This window comes from Anser brachyrhynchus, assembly GCF_964034855.1.
Source record: "Anser brachyrhynchus genome assembly, chromosome: 4".
Lineage (NCBI taxonomy): Eukaryota > Metazoa > Chordata > Aves > Anseriformes > Anatidae > Anser > Anser brachyrhynchus.
In genome coordinates this window covers 25,195,622-25,216,444 of record NC_137698.1, presented here as the reverse complement: position 1 = coordinate 25,216,444, position 20,823 = coordinate 25,195,622, and the positions used below count along the sequence as shown (strand labels likewise).

Genomic DNA, 20,823 nt, shown 5'->3' with positions numbered 1-20,823 from the left:
TGCAGTACAAATTACTGCAAGTACCAGTAATATTCATCCACTGAAGTATAATCTGACTCTTCTAACAGAGTGAAATTCATGCTTGTGCAGATGGCTCCCACATGGCCCATGCCTCATTTAAATCCCCCTTAATCCCTCTTTTGAGAATTCAAGTTGGATTTATGCAGTGCATAGTCCTTGTAATGACCCTCTGCCTAGAGTTAATTTCATTCTGTGCTGCCATTTTATCTATATTGCCACTTTAGGCAGCAGTATGTTTACCAAATTAAGCCTATATCCTGACATAAATCAATCCCTTAGACTCTCTTTCAAAGCTGGGAATACTGTTATCTTTACCTTGTTCTTCTTCCTCTTGTGTCGGAATCGCAGGAGTTCTTTATGTTGCCTTGACACAAAGTTTACAGCTGCATATTCCAAAAGTGCAGAAAATACAAAGAGCAGACACACAGCCATCCAGATGTCAATTGCTTTGACATATGACACCTATGGAGAAAATAGAGCGGAAAACTAAATATGTTAAAACCACAGATGTGATTTCATGTCAGGAGGAAGTTGATTAATATCTCCAAATCCCAACATTATTTTTGTCAAAAAAATCTTCACATGAAAGTGAGATAATAAGAGGGACAGCAATGCAATTTTTATACCTTAATTATTATTTTGTATAGTGTAGTCTTTTACAAAATGTCTACTATTTACCTCACTAAATGAGGTAATGTTTTTCATATACTGTATAATTTATCATATATCATACAATGTACTGTATATTTGATCATAGACCAAATAACCCACAAGGATCACATAGTCTTCCTCCATTTCTCCCAATGAGATCTGTGAAAGATACTAAGGAAACAGAGAATAGCTTGTAGTGGGACCAGTGAGAATTACTCTGTTATGCTGATTTAAAGCTCCTGGAGTACAAATTAGGGGGAAGAAGGGAAGTAGATGCAAAATTGATATTTTCATTCTCTGCTAATACAGTCATGGTAAATTAAAGATATAGGTTTTTAGTCCTGTAAATTTTGACTCACTGGAAGTACTGAAAATGAATTACAGAATAGATGAAGTCACTACAGTGCTTCTTTGCCAAGCTCAGCTGCAGTCCATAATCTGGACTGGGAATGTAGGATGAGTTTGCTCTCTGTGTCCAGTTTTACAGGAGTTTTATCATTTAAACCAGCATAGCTAGTATCAGGCCTCAAACATGACAAAAACATCTGCAGTTTTCTCTAGTAACCTCTTATATTCTTGCTTTTTTCTGAAGTTTAATACTGTTCCATTTTCTTATCTGTTTATGCTACATTCGGATGTATTTGGATCCATACACTTGAGGTGCAAAGCACATGAACTTTTGTTTGGGTTATCTAGTTTACTGAGAAAAAAAATTAACAGACACCCTAAAAATACCATGGTAAAGCTAATACAAAAGAGGACTTTGTGTGTTTGTGTTGTGCACATTTTTTTTCCCAGTAACTGCAATGAAGACATTCAAGGAATAACAATTAAAAGGAAAAGGAAAATCTTTAAAGAAAGGACAAGTCAGAAAACTTAAGTAGCTAATCACAGAAATATACTTAAAGCTATTTACACTGCGTAGTGAACCATTCTTTATACAACTTTTTGTAAGTTATTTAGCTTTACATTTTTCTATATTTTAATGTAATTATGTTTATAAATACTGTGGGCAAATTCATAATGTAGGCAGTTTCCAGGAAAGGAATATCATTCAGAGCAGATTGGAATCTCTGACCTTTAGAAATTCATTCATATTTGCTAACACTTCATCAGATATTGGGATCGAGAAAGGGACAAGCTAGTCAATTGCTAACAAGCAACATTTACCTAGTACTGAAAAACATTGTTTTCATTACTTGCTGAGGTTTAGGGTATACAGCATTTGGTTGGCTAAACAGTTGAGTCTGAAGAGAAATAGAATATAATTGATTGGTGGCTCAAAAACACCCTAAATATTTTAAAGTTATCTGCTTCAGAATAGTAAATGCTAATAATTAAAAAACGTATTATAAGGTTGACTTAAGGTGTTTATTTGCCCTGTAACATTATGACTTTATACTAATGTGGTACACACAAAGGAAATCCTACCTACCTTTGGAAGTGATGCTCGTGAACCTGAGCTTTGTGTTGTCATGGTCAGTACAGTTGTTATGCCTAAAGCCACTCTGGCTGGAGCTGCATCCATATTGATCCAAAATGACACCCAGGAGAGAATGACGATCAAGAGACTTGGTATGTACATCTGGATGAGATAGTAACCCATTTGCCTCTCAAGGTGAAATCGGACTTCAATGCATGTAAACTTTCCTTTTTATAACAAAGAAGAAATGTTCAGCAGAAATAGAATGTTCTCTAAAGAATTTATACTTCATGAAATATATATGTTCTCTAATGAATTAAATGTTTTGATTTCTGTTCAGTGATTTTTAATATATAGAGCTCCCGTTATGATATGAATATTTATTGGAAAAAAAATGGACTGAAAACCTGCAAATTTAAGACTGAATAAGCTCTGGAACTCCTCCTTCCTTGTAAAAACAGAGAGATGATGGAAACACAAATCATTTTGATGTAGGAAAGTTACTCTCTGCAATCAAATTTGTTATCCCACTTGCTGTTTGGAAATATTGCTGTCTGCAAAGAAAAGGCTTGCTGTCCCATTATCTTTTGTTTCAATTTTAAGCTTAAATTATTTTTTTCTTTAATCTAGTGAATTGGGGAAAAATATAGTGACATTTGTGCAGGCATTAAGTTATCAATAAGAGATTCTGCAAATTATCTCCCTTTTTCCCCATTCAGACTGTTTCAACTAAAAACCACGACTGAGATTCAAGCAGAAATAGAGGACTTGCAATTAGGCTACTTTAGGAAACTGACTGAGTGGCCTAATTTTCCCAAGTACTGAACATCAAGCAATGTCCGCTGATTTTACTGAACCAGAAGAGAAAAATCTGTTGTCTGCTCATAGAAGTGCCACAACAAGCAGGACCAGTGTTTTCTCTTATCTAGATTTTTTACCCTGTAAGCTCTAGATTTTTTCACAGATCTTGACCTAGTCTCATTAGTTTTTTCTAATTCTGCTGAATGCTTGTATTAATCACACATTAATGGTGCTGAAGGCCATGCTGTTACTATAAATAGTGTATATGTGAAACAGTTTCTTGTAGCAAGAAATATATATATGACAGATTTCTTAGTTGTTTGAAGGATCCTAATTCTAAATTTAACTTGGAAAACCATCTATTTATTTATTTCTTAATTGTTATGATTTTTTGGGGGTTATGTTTTCCAGTAGTTTTTGATAGTATTTTCCTAGTCCATCTTTATTTCCCAAAATGCTGCTTTATAGCAAAGGGTTTCATTAATAGTGCTTTAATATTTATCATATTAACAACATCTATATATCAGATTTATTTATAAGTTTGTCATATTTATTATATTGTATGTTATGATGTGACAATAACATTAGGCATACAGAATTGAATATCAGATTCAAAATGAAATGTTTTTATCCTAGGCATAATAAGTGTGTGGAATTATATTCTGAACTTTCTACTTTCATAATGTTTCTTTTAACAGGCCACTAATTCTTGCTATGGTGTCAATAGTAGATGCCATTTCGTGAAATTTGTATTCTGACAAGGAACTCAAAAACCACACCATATTAAAAAAGGCAGTTATGAAATCCCATTAAATGCACATGTTCAAATTTTAAATGACATGATATACCACAGGAGTTTTATATCTGCCAGCTCAATTATTAGTTCCACTCCTAATTGCCAGCATTTTCTGAATCCTATCTGCACTCCTGAAATTTGTGTCCCAAATCCTGGCTCAACCATCTGCTTATCCAGCTTCAAACCTGATTTCTGCTTCAGTCAAGGAATGAAGTACTGGTTTAATGAAGTGAATAGTAATTTTGCTGTTTACTTCAGAAAGGGACAGGATTTTCCTCCATATTTCTCTTCCAGTCTCTTCAAAATGCTGCCTATGGGATACGTTCTTTGAACAGTTCAGTGCAGCTCAGATAACTACCTGCAGTTCTCCACTGACTGACCATTATCAGAATCATATTCTTACCTCAGGTTGGTCCTTACCCTGAAGATTTATATTTCTGTCGTATTTGTTCTGTTGATTCAGCACTCTTGGATGGCAGTGGTCCCTTCTTCCTGTCAGCAGTTCAATGACTATATTCTTTAATTATCCTAAAGGCTCTTTACCCCATAGGCTCAAAATCGTATACCCTAAACTCCCATTATCTCTCCTCCTTACAACTCATTGCTTGGCATATAATAATGAGCTCTGAAGAAAATAAGCTAACTTGGTTTTATGTCATGGTTATGTCACGTTAGCAGTCATAACTCGGAAATATCATTCCTGTTTGTTTAATACCTTATTTAGATCATGACAGGCAATTGCTTTTGTAAAATAATTGTAATAATTTTGTAAAATGCTGGCTGTAAAATATTTGCTCTTTTTCTTCTTTAGAACTCCCTCGCCTTCCCCCACCTTCTCACTTTTTAAGCTTTCTTATACAACACAGAAAATAATCTTTGATTTGAAAATGTGCATTTGTAATATTTACAGTTGTTCTAAGAGAATTTCTAAGATAGCCAAACAGGGATATCTGAAAAAGTGAAGATAGGAAAGCAAATTAAGTCAAATCTCAGAAATCACAGTAAATCATGGTGTTATGGAGTGACAGGAACGTATCAACCCTCTCTAGGTCTCGTTCAAAGCCATTTTATTTGGCAGCATGTCAGCAACATTTACACAGTTCAGCATGCAGCATTGTCTTCTTCTAGGGCTTCGTATTCCTCTTTCAAAACAAACTAGGAAGAAAAAAGCAGGGACCAACAGAATGAGTAATATATGCATAACTGGAATGTCAATAATCATTGGCTGTGGATTGCACATTGGTTGTACTTAGCAAAATGTGGGATAAGAGATCCGAGTCTTTCTGCTGAGTACTCAAGTGGGCTTGATCTAATCCAGAGATCTCTGTGCAAAAATAACATGCTCCTAAACCAGAAACAATAAATACTATATTCATTCTGATATGGATTATTTTTATGTAGTTGCAAGCTTTTCAAATTCTTCTGAACTAAGGAGAAAGATAGGTATATCTGTGGATAACAGAATACTCACAAAACAAAAGTGATTCTGAAAGAAAGGGATATAACTAGAAAATATAATATCCACAGGAAAGGAGAAAGAAAGGAGATTACGAAAAGGCCAGAATGAAAACTGAGTGATATGTCAGAGGAGTTATACTGAAATAAAATTTTTTATTTGGCTGGCTTTTGTATTTTTGTAAAAAACATTGAACAAGCTAAAAAAAAAAAAAAAGAAAAGTGCTTCCAAGTTGAAAAATTTCTTTGCTTAGCCCCACTGAATATGTGATTTAGATTCCTGCGTAGTCTTAGGCCCAGTAAGTTTATAGACATGCCGGTCCATATAGGAACCTGATATCTCAGCCTTGGGATTTCCCTCTCAGCTGTAGCCACTTCTTCCCAGCTAAGATCACTGTGTTCCTCCTCCCCTCTGTTCCAGCATAACACTGAAGAATTAACTTAGTAGGTGGCAACTTCCCAGGGAGACTGGTGGCTACCCAAGTAGACACTTCTCTACAGTTTTCCACTGATGACTGTCGGCTTTCCCATCAGTGGAAGAAAGGCAGCAGCCAGAAGTCAGTCTTGGCAGCATGGTTGAAGTGGTTGCTGGTCTAAGTGTGGAAGGGGTAATGTTACTTTTTGCCCTTCCTGTCTGACATCAGAACCACCTGCATAAACTTGGCTGATGAAGCAGAGTGGAAAAACAACATTTGCACTAGCAGATGTGGGCTTCAGCTAGGAGGCAGCCAGCAGAGGCTGTGCAGTTCTCTCCCAGCTGAAGCCATCATTCAGCTGTGCGCGCCCAGTCTCTTCCCGTAGTCCATTGCCAATTCAAAGTCGTGTTAGCTGTGGTCTGATCTATTTGATTGAGTGCTTTAATGGATCAGAAGAGACATACTGTTGCAGTCATCTCAGCTGGGGAAGGAGAGAGAAGCAGCTAAGAGCATTGCTCTAATAATTCATTCTCAGTACATAAAAGGTGAGCACTAGTTCATTCTGATATGCACTGTAGATGTCAAGGAGAGTTGTTAGGAGGGATGTATGAAACCTTTGTAATATTGTGGTTTTGCTGAGGCTGAGCAACAAATTAAGGCTCTTTTTTTTCAGTCTCATCTGCCTCAAACTGCTTCAGAGGCAGGAGCTGGTAAAACTTAAATTTATTTGTCCTCTTTTGGCAACCCTTAAGATAACCCTTGGGGAAGTTCTTCATACTCTACCCTTACAATGTCATGGTCATTGCTATTCCTGGAAGGGAATGGACAAACTCCTTCCTGGAATTGATATTCCCAGAAAGGCTGAGTAGCTGTATCTGTAGCTACATAGAAAGTCTTCACAATGGAGAATCAGTTTAAGAAACAACCAAGAAAATAGCATGCCTGAGAAACAATTAATAAAGATTAATTATATCTAAATTACTATCAAATTATTAAAGATCAACAATATAACAATAAATATAAAATCAATAAGTATGAACAACAACAAAAAAAGGTATCTAAGTGTGTAGAGATTTAAATGTTAATCCATGCAGAATGGAAAGATATCTGTTGAAGGTACTGGTTCTTGATATTGCTTTGTATACTAGTCAGTCATACTCTGACTTTTCTTATAAGAATTAAGAACTATTGCTAATGCTAGTATCAGACCTACCAAGAAGTATTTGATGGAAAGGGAGAGGACTGTGTCCCAAAAGACTATGTGGCCTAATGAAATTACATTAAACTGTTTACTTAAGCCAAGATTTTATATTTCCTGAGTAGGTAATGTAAATAAATCTGAATAATTTTCTATGGGGCCCTGCAGAATAACAGTCTGAGAAGTGAATATTTTATATTCTGATTCTGACACATCTCTCAATATGGATATAGACAACACAAATCTGTTTGTACCAGCAACCGAGGACCAACAGCCAGCTAGTCCAAGGGCCAGAATTTTGGTAGCTGTGAAAATTTGCTAATGGAGTTCTGGGGCAATTGAACTGTTATCATGGGCCTCTCTTCTAGCACTACATTTTCTCCTAGAATGCAGAAAAACAGCTAGAGGTACAGGTTTAGCATAATATTAAGTACTGATAGAGAACAGGAAAGAGAGAGTGGGACTTCTTTAGCAGCTAGAATATGCTCAGCCTAGATGGCTGACTTAGATTTAGGTCTCTTAATACAATATAGAGCTTCTCCCATTTGTCTGTCTTCTGAAAATCACTTTCCTGGCTCTACTCACCAAAAAAGATTCTAAGCACTCAGTCTAAAAATTTGCTTGAAAATTATGTTAGGCAGAGCATTTATAGGTGCTATTCTGAACCTCTGCAGTGTTTTCCATTTTTAGACTTGTAAAAATCAGTTTCACATTTTATTTGGAAAAGAATACGTTACAAAAGCTGACTGACACACTTTATAGAGAGAAAAGTAAAGACAGTCCTTTCTTCCAAAAGCAAAAGTTAAAAACTCTTCCAAGACAAAATAATGGGTGGACTCAAAAACCAGAAAGTTGGGGGAAAGGAACAGCAAATGCAGTACAGATGACTGGGGTGAATGTAGTAACAACAGCTGTCTAATGAATGTGTGGTATCTCACAAGTGTCACTGAAGAGATGAGTTAAAGTGGGGAGATTAAAAAAATAGTTTTATTTAGCTATGTAGATAAAATTAGTTTTTATCTATAGATATCATCATAGTTATCTGATGTTAAGTGTGAGATTCTGGGCCTATGGTTTCGGTACAGCAGTCTGTGCATGTAGGTTGTTATACAGAGTGGTTTTATAGACAGGAAACCTGAAAGCTTTTTGCACGGATGAAGTTCACATATGGAAGTTTATATGGATCATGTTCACATAAAAAAAAAACAAACAAGCTGGGGGTGGACGGGAATGACACCCACACACTGCAAGATCTAGCTGTGGCTCTACTTGCATCTTAAATGGAGAAGCCGTACAAATTAAATGAGATTTCTGATGTACTGTGATGGTAGTCCTAGAGCAAGGATCAGAACAAATAGTACCTGGAACAACTACAAGTCTCAAGATCTGTTTGATTGAATAATCAGTTTGTATGAATGATGTAAGATGGCTACAGCATATTATGACTTTCACTGTTTTGTAATGAGTAATACCTTGGAGTCCAGGTTCTCACTAACTAATTGCCATCACAATACTTTGAATTTTCTTATCTATTTAATGTACCTTCATATGGAGGAAAAAGAAGACCAATATTTACTCAAAACAAATGTCTAATCATGGGACAACATTCACTTGTGTGTGACAATACTTGGTTGGGAGGCATTTGGTTCATCTGTAACCTAATATGATCTGACTGCAGGCCATCATAGCCTTTCCCTTTTGCCTTATTTTTCCAGCTCTTTCTTAATGCCAGTTCTTTCACTCATGACGTCCTGTGATGGGACGCTTCAGTGTGCTAGGTAGTAGAAAGCTAGTCTATATTTATGAGTGTCTGTGAGAGAGCCCAAAACGGATGAAGTTTTGATCAGTCCTGTGCTGAAAGCAAATCATTAATCTTGTGACTATTCAAGGCTCTTGTGAAGCGCCCTGCAGATGTGAGCCCTAGTGTTTTAGGCTATCTAGTACAAAGGATGGATCACCCCAGCAAAGGCTGCTATTGTCTCTAGTAAGAGTGAGGGTATTGTCTCCAAGTGTCCTTAGACAAACTTGATTAATGAAAAAAAGAAAATCCCCAATAGAAATATTTTTTTTTTGAAAGTTATTTTGAAAGTGATTTTTAAGAATAAATTTTCTGAGGAAAATTTTATGTCCTACCTACAATAGCTATTTGGCTGAGAACAGACATATTCTCTGAATGAAACAAAACTGTACTGCCATAAAGGCAATGACATATAGACCACCAGCACTTTTCTTCTGCCTTTTGTTATGTGCTTTCATTCTGGTCTATGTCTGCTGAAATAAGACCACAACTAACCTCTGTTGGAGACAAAGTACAGTGTGTTGTGTATCACAGTGCCATCATAATGGCAGATGATTTTCACAGATAGCATGAAGGAGAATGAAGTGCATAAACTGATCTTCCCGTGGGGCAGTACTGCTCCTTTTACTTTCTCTCCTGTTTGAGTCATTATCAGAATCACCATTAGGTGAGTGGTCTAGCTGAGCTCATGTTGTTCAGTAAAAGGTCTTCCTTTTTATTCTTCCCTGAATGTTGCAGTCATTTGAGAGGGATTCTGCTTTTTCTATTACCGAAATATGGTTAAATACTTTCTGCCTTTTTGCCCTCCCATTTTAAATTTCTTAAATAAAAAAGAAACTCCATAAATTACATATGTGTGCAAAGCTGGTTATTTGAAGAGGCTGTATCTATAAAATTCATTACATTTAAGTTAAGTCATCTAAAATAATTTTTTACCTCTCTAAGAAGAAGACAGAGTAACAAAAAAGTGCAGGGTAAGTGCAGTATCCAGACACTGCAATTTGCAGTGAAATAGAACATACAATTTGAAAATATTTTGTTGATAAAATCTGCTTGTAAAATCACTTGTCTTTTCCTCATCATATGACATCTATGCTCTATATTTGATCATGCAGTCTGGCTGGAAATTATGATTTTTTTGAGTCTGGTATGTAGAATTAGACAAGTTCTGAAATATATGGCTGGTGTCTATGTATCTATGAAGCCAAGATTTACAAAAGAAAAGTAGGAATGTACTACCATTCAGCTTTTCTTTCAACTCACAGCCTGGAAATATCAGCAGGATATCAGGGGATATCACTGCTGCTGCTGTCACCTGCCATAGAAAGCCTGCATCAGTTCTTGCTCAGGAAGGAAGGGACTTCACATAACTTGCTTAGAAACAAATCCCAGTGCAGGTGGGATTTGGCATAAGACTGATAATGAGTGCAGTAAAAGAGAGATGAAAATAAATTTGGAAAAGAGCATCTATTTTTGTCTTTTTTCTTTTTTCCCATCTTGATGAATCTACACTTGCAATTCCCTCAAAATGGAGGGCCAAGCTGCTGTTCAGAGAGACTCCCATAGTCTGGAGGAACAGCAACCTCATGAAATTCAGCAAGGACAAATGAACAGTCCTGCAACAAGGATGGAATAATCCCATGCATTGGTACAAGCTGGGCTCTGCAGGAAAGGCCTGGGAGCCTGACAGGCATTAAGTAGAATACAGGTCACTGATGCACTCGTGTGATGTGGAAAACTAGTTGTGTGCTGCACTGCATTAACAATGGCAGAGAAGGGAGAAGTAGAAACTAAGGAGAAGCTAATAGCAACCTAAATAGCAAGGACATCTAGATGTCACTGTTTCCAGGGCAGCTGATGAATTTTTATTCAATGAATCTTTAAGGTAGAATGTTTAAATTTTGATAAGTGAGGGGGTGAGAATCCAGGTCTGTTCCCTCAGGGAAAAATGCCCTGTTGGAGGCAAGTAATGCTGTTTTATATGTCTGGGGATGGTCACATCCTTAGTCTGCCACAAACTCTATATTTGTTTTTCAAAATGTATATTATTTCTCCTTTTTCAGTGAAGGAATGAGCAGCTTTGGAGATTTCTGTATTTCACAAGAAAAATTGTGTTTGGGCCATATATGTTAGGAGGCTGAATAGGGAATATGAAGTTAAGGAAGTGGGCATTTCATCAAGATTGCAGATTTACCATATTACGGAGACAGAGACATCAGAAGTGGTCAGTTACAGAAACTACCAGTTCTGCTGGTGACTGTAGCAGCCACAGCTCAGCTGAAAACACCAGGACTGCTGCATACAACACTTAGAGCCATATTGATGTTCATTCAAGTGCATGTGTGGGGTAATATCCATGATGTAGGAGTCAACTCAGGATTCAGAGTTTTTATTTTATTTTATTTTATTTTATTTTATTTTATTTTATTTTATTTTATTTTATTTTATTTTATTTTATTTTATTTTATTTTATTTTATTTTATTTTATTTTATTTTATTTTATTTTATTTTGTGTGCCTGCTAGCCAATGCTAATTATGTATGAATTTGTGACTTTGTATGTTTTTTTTTTCTTTTTTTTTTTTTTTTCCCTCTTAACCCACTGGTACCTGTGATTGAAATTAAAGCTGCATGCTGCATAAAAGCCCAGGGGAGCAATGCATGTGACACAGGAAGTGAAAGAAGACATAGTAAAGCAAGACCATCCTTGTAATGTGAAGAGTCACATGTTGTGACTTTTCTAGTTGTTATGCTTCTACTTCATTTCCCAAGTTTGTTATTGCAGATATGCCACTGGATGCAAAAGCAGATAAAAATGATCAAAAACGTTGTTGCGTCAACTCAAAACACAAGATTTGATGAGCCATTATGCTGTGCTGTTGCTGAAACTGTTATGTCCCTATATTTGGAAGGACTTTGGTTTCTAAGCGATGGTTACAGTAATCCACTTTAAATTGAGCATGAAACACTGATGAGGCATGCAGTGATGAGTTTCTACATACTGTCCTGAAGCTTCATGTTAATTCATTTCACAGAGACTTTTTTTTTCCTGTTTCACAGGATGTCTCAGAAAAGCCTTCCATCCTGTGTTGTAACTAAATTTAAACTGAAAACTGATATTTTGTCAAATTGCATATCAGCAGCAGTTGTTTAGCATTCTTCTAAGAGTCCTGTTTATTTAGTATGTTGTATTTTGCTCTGCCAAAGTTATTTCAGATTCGAACCTGTAATTTTGGTGCTGCAACCTAGAGCAGGTCTGTTGGCTGCTTCCCCTGCTTAAGACAAACCCTTCTGCCTAACAGCAAGTGACACCCAGCATTGCATTTCCCCCATGTGCCAGACATAGGTAAGTCCCACAGCCATACAATTGTCTTCTTTTAAAGTCTGTGGCCAGAAGTCCATAGTAAATATCTGCACCAAGGCCTCCAAGGTATTGGAAGTGGACTGACTTTTTAAAGACAAATGAAATGGCCCAATTATTTTTATTATTTTTAATAGAGACATAAATATTTTTTAAATACAGGAATTCCATCTTAATATCTTAATATGAGAGGGCACTTCTTTACTGTGAGGGTGGCAGAGCACTGGTACAGGTTGCTCAGAGAGGTTGTGGAGTATTCTACTCTGGAGATATTCAAAACCCGCCTGGATGCCATCTTGTGCAACGTGCTCTAGGTGATCCTGCTTGGCAGGGGGCTTGGACTAGATGATCTTCAGAGGTCCCTTCCAACCTTGGCCATTCTGTGATTCTGTGAACTTCAGCCATCTTTTCAGGGCTGTGAGCTGCATGTGCATTTTAGAACACCCGTTTGGCTGCAGAAATGCAGTTTGGCCAAGGCAATACGGAAATCTAACAGACTGATGATTGTCCATGCTGTACTCTAGAGTTATGCCAGTAAACCCTTTCTCCCACCTAAAAGTGACAGCAGTTCACAGGGATAAGTGAATGAAGTTGCCCGCAGGCACATTTTGGGAACCATGAGACCTTATCTGCAGTTAATAGCATCTGTTGTTTCCACTTCTCAGCTCAGTTTAGGGCCACAGTGAAAAAAATAAATAAGTGCAAGTTTATCGCGTGCAACCTAGTGTGTTGCATGCCTCGGCCCAGCATGTTTTCCTGCTTCTGCTTGGAAGAAAATGAATCCCATTTTAAACAGACAGGCATGAAACAAAGATTATGAAGAAGAAGGTAGTAGCTCACAAATATATATAAAAAAAGAAATTTCGGTCAAAAGTAAAGTTTTAAGCTCTGATGATTTTAATGATCATCAACATTTTAAAACAAGTTTCTATACAATATCAGATTAAGTCCCACAGTAATGTTTTAATTCCCGAGTTAGGTATTTTTGATGCATCACACAAGATGTTCAAATGAACTTTGGAAAAATGAGGAGAATACTTTCTACCATAGATTCTTGTTTGAAAACATCATTATACAATTTATAGAAATACAGTTATAAATACATGCTAAAATAGCACAAAAGCAAGAGAGACCTAAAATGAAGCAGATTTTGCCTATGTATCTAGAAGACAGAGTCACAGAAATAGTTTTCTTGTCTATCTTAGAAATTATGCTACAAAGAAAAGAATAATAATAATTTGAATATTATTATTAATAAAAGGATGTTTGAGTGGAAGAATTACCCTCCAATAGGATATGCTTCTCCATTTCTGGAAGCTCTTTAAGGATTAGACAGATATTAGTATTTGTATGGTAAAGCTGCGCATTACATATTTCTTACTTGTTTTAGAGAACACTTCAAACATCTGTATTAATATCTCCCCATTCCAAATTGAAATCATTAGAAAACTTTTTCCTCTCTTAGGGTGTCATGGCACCTGTGATATGCTCAGTGTTGAAAAGCACTTTTCCTTTACTTAGACTCTGCCAAGAAATTCTTTATGAAGGCCATCTGTTGAATTTTCTCCCCTCTGCCATTTTAGCAGAATCCAAATAAACCGTTTATTTAAAATGGTTAGATTTCACATTATGTTTAACCTATTAAGAATCATATTGGAGAACAGAAATTGAGAGACATATGGATGATTGAAAGAATCTTAATTTTTTGGATTTTTTTTCCTTGAGAAGATGGAAGCTATATTTTTGTAGCCTTTGCTATATGGTTTTGAAGATCTGTTGTGTTTGTGGTTTTCCAGTTATCACAACAGCTCTCTCTCTCTCTCTCTCTCTCTCTTTCTCTCTCTCTTTCTCTTTACAATTAGAAATAAAATGGCTATGTTAGTAGTGTTATTTTTTTTCCCTCCCAAATAATCCCAGTCCTGATGAGATAAACACCACATTACTATAAAGATTTGAAATCTTATAGGAAGATTTGGCCATGGGAAGGATCTTTTAGGAAGATTTGGCCATTGGCTATAGGAAGGCCATGTCTAGTTTGGACACCTAGCCATTGTACACTAAGGATTTCCATTAAGAACTAGGGCAAAGATAGGGCTTAGAAATACTGATAGAGTTTTTTTCAGATGGAGCCAGGCCATGCTTAGTACATAGCGTATGGACTTTGGATCTTGGCAGTGCTTCAGATCCTGCAGTGTGGATGCTGTCATGGCATCCACTGAAAAAAATTAAATTCCTGACTGAATTACTTCTGAATTTCTTCAAATATGTATTTTCTAAAGCTTACTGAAATACAAGTTTGTTCAGCCTTCAGGTACTTCCATTTCATTGTGTCAGTTATTTAAGACTACCTTGTCCTGAAAAATGCAACTGTATGTTTCAACCTTCTTGTGAGTTCAGTGAGAATATTAAAAAAGTAAATAAACTCTCCAAAATAACAGTAAATGTTAAATGGCTTTCCAATTTTAATCACTAATATTATTTCCTACCTGTATTATAATGCTTGGTGCAGTAACATAAATCCTTTTCTTCTTTCAAGAGAAACTGTGGCAGAGTGAGACCTTCTGCTACTTGAACTGCTCCCTTTTCTTGCCATTCAAAAATGAGATCATTCATTGTGTAACCAACTAAAAAAAAAAAAAAAAAAAAGAGCGCATAAACTCTAAGTCAGCTGCAAACTTTGAAAAGCAGGGATATACCAAATAGTGATGTCTTCAGTAAAAGCCATAAAAGGAGAAAATACGACAGATCTCCTTATACTTGTTAACCAAAAAGCATTATCTGCCATTCTAAATCATACTGAACTAGAAAAAAGCCAGTTTTATGGATCCTTTGTGAAATCTTAATAGTTAGGTAGTCTTCTAATGGAGTTAACAAAAGTATCAAAATGACCTAAACATACCCTCCCTTGCCTACGAAGGATAGCCCCATCACTCTCAGATCACCTTCTCCTCTTATATAGGGTGAAATGGTGGTTTGTCAGTTTTATGTATGGATTGATTTCAATCTGACTTAAAGTAGATACATATTCTTGAAAGGGAACAACGAGAATTTCTCCAGGAGTGAGATATTAATTGAATTGAAAAAAAATAGTTTTCTCTGAAACTGGTACAAAACAAGGAAAAGCTTGCAAGGAAGATTGTACCTTCTCTCTGTGTAGAAGTATGTTGTTATGTTGTATTCAGTTTTAATATTCAGATTCCTGCACTTACCCTTATCCCATGTATGTGTGATTAAATAAAACAGCAAAATCTCTAGTTGAAGGGGCAGACTTTTTAAAGGACAAGTAGTTTTTCCTTTTATTTCCATCTCTCAGCTAACATGTGCTTTGGATATCACTGGGGAAAACTGCTCTACTTCTTGTGAATATGTCATATATTATTTTTCCAGCATATCCCTGGCATTTTATTCCAAACTTTTTCTGGATAAATTGTCTAGTTGTGACAACTGAAAAAAAAAATTACTTCCTCTTCTCATTCAGGTTTCATTAAGATTTTCTCAGGATCTAATAGCTTTGGACAAAGTGCAATTTCAAGATTGAAATCTAAAACTAAATGGCTTCTATAGTTGAAATAGCTTGGACCACAAGGGTACACTTGACTCACATATAATAGCTTGAACCATAAGGAAAAGAATGGTGTCATTTTTACATTTAAATTATATAGCTTTCATCTGTCTATTTTGCTTCTTTGCAACATTTATTTTCTGCTTTAGTCCAAAGCTAATGACCTGTTAAGAATAACCCACAGATAACTGGAAATATCTTTTAACCTTTCAGTAACAATTCACTGTTTAAATACAGTGTTCAGAACATTCTAAGAGAAGCTGTCTGCCTGCAAATACTGAAATTTTGAGTTCCAGTGAGGGAAATAAAGTCTTTGATGTGCAGACATAAATTTTTCCCTTGTTGTATTCAGTGGCTTCATTACTTTTTGAATATATCTATAAATGTTATTCAGTCAAAATGCCCTGGCCTCACATCTGAAACACACTTTATCCTTTCTGATCTATGTTGAATGTATCCATAAATTAAGACTCAGTGACTATTAATTTAAAACTGTTTCCAATACTTTTAGATTCTTTCTGTTTCTTTTGGAGATTACCCTTATTCAAGATTTTCACAAGCACTCAGGATGACTGTTGGCTTACTCTCTTTGGTATTTTGTTGGGGCTAAATGAATATGCTAAAAACAAGACATATTCTTTTAAGTAAGTATTTCATTGAGGTCAGTCATTATGCAAGTGATTACAATCATATATTAAACGTGCAAGGAAGCACTGTTTTCCCCTGTTCTTGAATACATGACATCATATAAACTCAGTCTTAAAATTCACTATAAAATATCAGAAACTAGGAAAAAACAGAAATGTAGCTCTTATCAAACATTACATGTATTCACACAACAAGCAGTTGTGTGTAGTGAAGATTATCATTGGAAGCATGTAGAGTATGGCCAGAAGTGATATCCCCTGAGTAAAACTCATTGAATTGACAAGAAACAACTGCTGTGTCAAAATGCATGTCACTAAATCAGATTCATTCATCTCTAAAGTGTATTTTTAATTTTATCAACCCTGCCCATTAATGCTTCTATAGTTCAATATATTAAAAATAATAGTTTATGCAAACTGCTGATGTAGTAATCTGTTTTGTGTTTACACTTTAAATACCCAAATATATATTTAGCATTCAATAGTGTAATTCCATTTTTTTAAGTCAAGACCATATTGATCCAGTAAATGTGACTTAAAACATAGAAGAGCTTAATGGAGATGTGATTCCAAAGAAATTTAAAAGGGTATCATGTATATTTGATTTCCATTAGGTATGTTAAATTAAATGAACTCAGTCTCTATCAATTTTTGTCCCTTTATTAAATGTGAAAAAAATGGCCCAACCAAATGTGCCCATTGAATTAGGGAAATCTAAAGTTTTCTAACTCTCTTATAATTGGCAAAATAAGAAAACATGAATTATTTAAGCATATCAAACTATTTGATAACACTAATTTGTCTCTGAATTTTCTTTAGTGAGAGGTGTTAGCCAGGACAGGTATCCTTGATTTTCTAAAAGAAAATAATTTACTAGTTGGTACAATTCCAAAAAATTTGATGAACTCTTTCTTTTTTACATCTACCACATCATTCTTTCATGTTGTCACAACAAAAAGGAAGAAAGACTACAGTCGTAAATATCTTGTCACTTACAGATATATAGCAGAATCAGAGAATTTGTAAGAATGAAGTGCAAGACCATACTGCATCTAATGTCCTAGGCCAAAAATTTTCAGGGGGAATAGGGAACTGATAGAGCTAACTGAGCATTCTTAATATCCCAGACAAGGAAAATACTTTTGTTTCTTAATTACTTTTGTGAAGAAGACCTGCTACATAGTTTGTGCTCAGAATGCTGGTGGTATAGTGTGCACTGTGCATAAGGGGAAAAGCATATCTGTAAAACGTCTGTTTAAAAAAATCAGTGTTTACTGTACTGGGGTATATATGCTATTACAGTTTGATTCCATGTTATTATATAACATATATATATATATTATACATATATTAAGGTTGGTCTAGATCTTAGACATCTTTTGCAACCTGAAAGATGCTATGATTCAATGATATAAGCAACAAGCAAAACAAAAACAAAAACAAAAAACAAACAAAAACAAAACAAAAGAAAAACAAAACAAAACAAAAAAACAGATCTCCAGCATCTTAATTTTGTTGGCTCTGCTGATTAATGTAATTAATGTCTCTTATTGGAGTAGCTGGACTCCCAGCACCATGACAAGATATCATGGCAGATTTTGAAATTACCTTCAGGTTCAGTCTCAAGACAAGTAGAGACTTTTGATCTTGAGGTAAGGCATTAAAGTGCTTAGTGCCATCAAATGTGGGGGGACTGCATGCATGGCAAGTCACAGAAATGTAGGGAGCTTTGGTAATGAAAGTTTTGGAGTGTTATATTTTATGTTTAGGATCCCAGAATTGCCAGTCATAAATGTTCACAGTATTGAAATTATGTGAATAACTGAGGCCACCACCTGAGTTTGGCAGGGCTATGTGTATCATTCATGCATATGTATTTGCCAGACAGGCATACGTTTGCAAAATGGAAAACTGATTAGATGCTGTAATAAAGCAGTTCTCCACTTAGAATGCATTTACTTTACTCATCTAGGCAAAAAAATGTACACTCAGCCATCCACTGCTGATATGATTTTTACCAGAATAAAAAAGAAAATGAGTAAAGTAGTTTGCTGTTTGTATAAGATTAGCAGCTGCTTAGATGAGAAAATATGGATGAATGAAGTGAGTAATGGTGCTCTCCTTGTGCCAGGTTTATGCAGTACCATTTACACTGATAAAGCTTGTAATTAGAGCTGAGTGTTTCTGAGCCACAACTGCAATTAAATGACCTCAATGCAGTCATATCCAAGCACTAAGATTCAACAATGCAGATATCTTCTCTGTGTGATCTCAAGTTCTGCTTTGATACCATTGCTAGCAGAGGAAAGGACCTGTTAATTAATGCTTTTTGTCTACATCTTGTATGTATCTTAAGAGTGAAAACTAGGGCATTTTTGTGAGAATGCTAGGTTCTCTGCTAGCTTCTACATTTGGCAGCACTTGTGTACAGCTTGTTACATTACCTCTCAGTGAATTTTCTCTCTGGTCTAGTCTAGTCTAGTCTCTTTCTAGTCTCAGTGGATTTTCTCTCTAAAGATTGTCTCTTAAAAGTTGTCTCTTATAACTAGAAGACAGAGCATATTCAAAAAAAAAAGTACTATAGTGACCCACTGTGTTGACTGAGAGACTGGATAAGTAGAGTGCATTGACTTGGCAGGATGAAAATGTGTGGAAGAGTGGGAGTGTGAAAGAGAATCATGTGCAGTGAGAGAAGGTGAGATTTTACTTTTCAGTTGTGCCAGTTTGTATATAAGGGAAAGGACTAGAATGATAATGAAGAAAGCCTCTAAAAGCAAGTTAATCAAAGAATGAACAAAAAAATCCCATAGAAGTATATTACTAGTTTCTGTGTTAAAAGATTATGATGCAGATTATGTAAAAAAAGGCTATGACTACATTCAGTCATCTTCTGTATTGAGAAGACACAGTCAGATGAAACATCTGTAATGCAAAAGGGGATGGTAAATTGTTGGTAATAATATGACAAGCCTATCATCGCAGAAGGAGAAGGTTACTAGAGAGGGAAGTTTTCAGGAAAAGTTGAGAACTGTGTATATTCATGGCACTGTAGCCTCTCAGCAAACAGCTCTTCTTAAAGAGGCAACTCATTTTTAGGTGCCTGAAGTCATTCAAGGTAATTAGCTAGTAAAGCATGTACTGGCTGACTGAGACTTCCTCCTGAGAAGAATATGAAGAGCTGGCAAATTAAGTAGAACTTAGAACTTAGAATTAATTGGCACCGTAGAGGGTCTGAAACAATTAGGAAAGTTGGATTTGGCTTGCAGAAATTTTCTTTAGAAAATGTTCTGACACAAAGCTGGTGAAAAGTGTGAAAAACAAAACTAAAGTTCTGTGTGGTCATACTTGTGGAGCAAGGAGGTGGAAAAGAATGCAGGAAATGAAGACTGTGGTCAGGACTTGTGCCTGGAACGTTTGATGCAGGTGTTTGAATACCTGGACATCAAATGAAACGAAACTACAGTGATGGTCTGTTTAATTTATTTTTCTATCTAATCTATAAAAAACTCTTCAGCAGAAGATCAACAAGACAGATATACTAACTCTAGGCTTTAGACAGCACTAAAAATTGTCTAACTAGTTTGTAAATTTTCAGTATGTGCAATTAGATGTTTCAGGAAGTCTTCAAGGGAAAAAAACAATATGATCTTACTGAAATATTTCTATGTAGCAATGGCAATTTTACTATCTGGGGAAAACAAAAACAAAACAAACAAACAAAAAAAACCACCCTACAACAAATTGTTCTCTTGGTCTTATTCATCTTTTCCAGAAAACCTTATCTTTTCAAAAATAGTATTAACAAGTTATTACCAACACCTGTAAAGAATTCCTTGGAAGGAAATGTAGTTTGAGTCCTTCCTTCCTTCCTTCCTTCCTTCCTTCCTTCCTTCCTTCCTTCCTTCCTTCCTTCCTTCCTTCCTTCCTTCCTTCCTTCCTTCCTTCCTTCCTTCCTTCCCATTTTCTTTCCTTCCTTCCTTCCTTCCTTCCTTCCTTCCTTCCTTCCTTCCTTCCTTCCTTCCTTCCTTCCTTCCTTCCTTCCTTCCTTCCTTCCTTCCTTCCTTCCTTCCTTCCTTCCTTCCTTCCTTCCTTCCTTCCTTCCTTCCTTCCTTCCTTCCTTCCTTCCTTCCTTCCTTCCCTCCTTCCTTCCCATTTTCCTTCCTTCCTTCCTTCCTTCCTTCCTTCCTTCCTTCCTTCCTTCCTTCCTTCCTTCCTTCCTTCCTTCCTTCCTTCCTTCCTTCCTTCCTTCCTTCCTTCCTTCCTTCCTTCCTTCCTTCCTTCCTTCCTTCCTTCCTTCCTTCCTTCCTTCCTTCCCTCCTTCCCTCCTTCCCTCCTTCCCTCCTTCCCTCCTTCCCTCCTTCCTTCCCATTTTCCTTCCTTCCTTCCTTCCTTCCTTCCTTCCTTCCTTCCTTCCTTCCTTCCTTCCTTCCTTCCTTCCTTCCTTCCTTCCTTCCTTCCTTCCTTCCTTCCTTCCTTCCTTCCTTCCTTCCTTCCTTCCTTCCTTCCTTCCTTCCTTCCTCACTATTATTGATCTTAAGAATATATATAACTTTTGCATCCATCCAATTTTGAAACTATAGGAACAAAACCCACCTTAAATAATGTTCAATTCAACCTTCATCAATAGAACTATACAGCTCTATAGAACTTATTAGAATCAAGCTATTTATGTCAGCTGTATACATGTATGCTGAG

The 20,823-nt window shown here is 36.1% G+C and overlaps 2 protein-coding genes across 15 annotated transcripts in view; one reads left to right on the top strand and one right to left on the bottom strand.

Moving 5' to 3' along the window:
• Positions 1–20,823, top strand: part of LOC308194489 (uncharacterized protein) — a 251,907-nt gene that overhangs the window by 12,835 nt on the left and 218,249 nt on the right. The gene's annotated exons all lie outside the window — the stretch shown is intronic.
• The window catches only part of GLRA3 (glycine receptor alpha 3), a 92,263-nt gene that overhangs the window by 12,843 nt on the left and 58,597 nt on the right, over positions 1–20,823 (bottom strand). For 2 of the 3 annotated variants that reach the window (XM_080590496.1, XM_080590495.1), the window contains 3 exons: positions 14,406–14,543; positions 2,108–2,322; positions 337–483 (listed from right to left, as the gene is read on the bottom strand). In XM_080590496.1, the coding sequence (XP_080446622.1) occupies positions 337–483; positions 2,108–2,322; positions 14,406–14,543 (500 nt within the window). Of the gene's footprint in view, positions 1–324; positions 484–2,107; positions 2,323–14,405; positions 14,544–20,823 lie in introns of all 3 variants that reach the window. The other variant, XM_080590497.1, reaches the window with a different exon arrangement.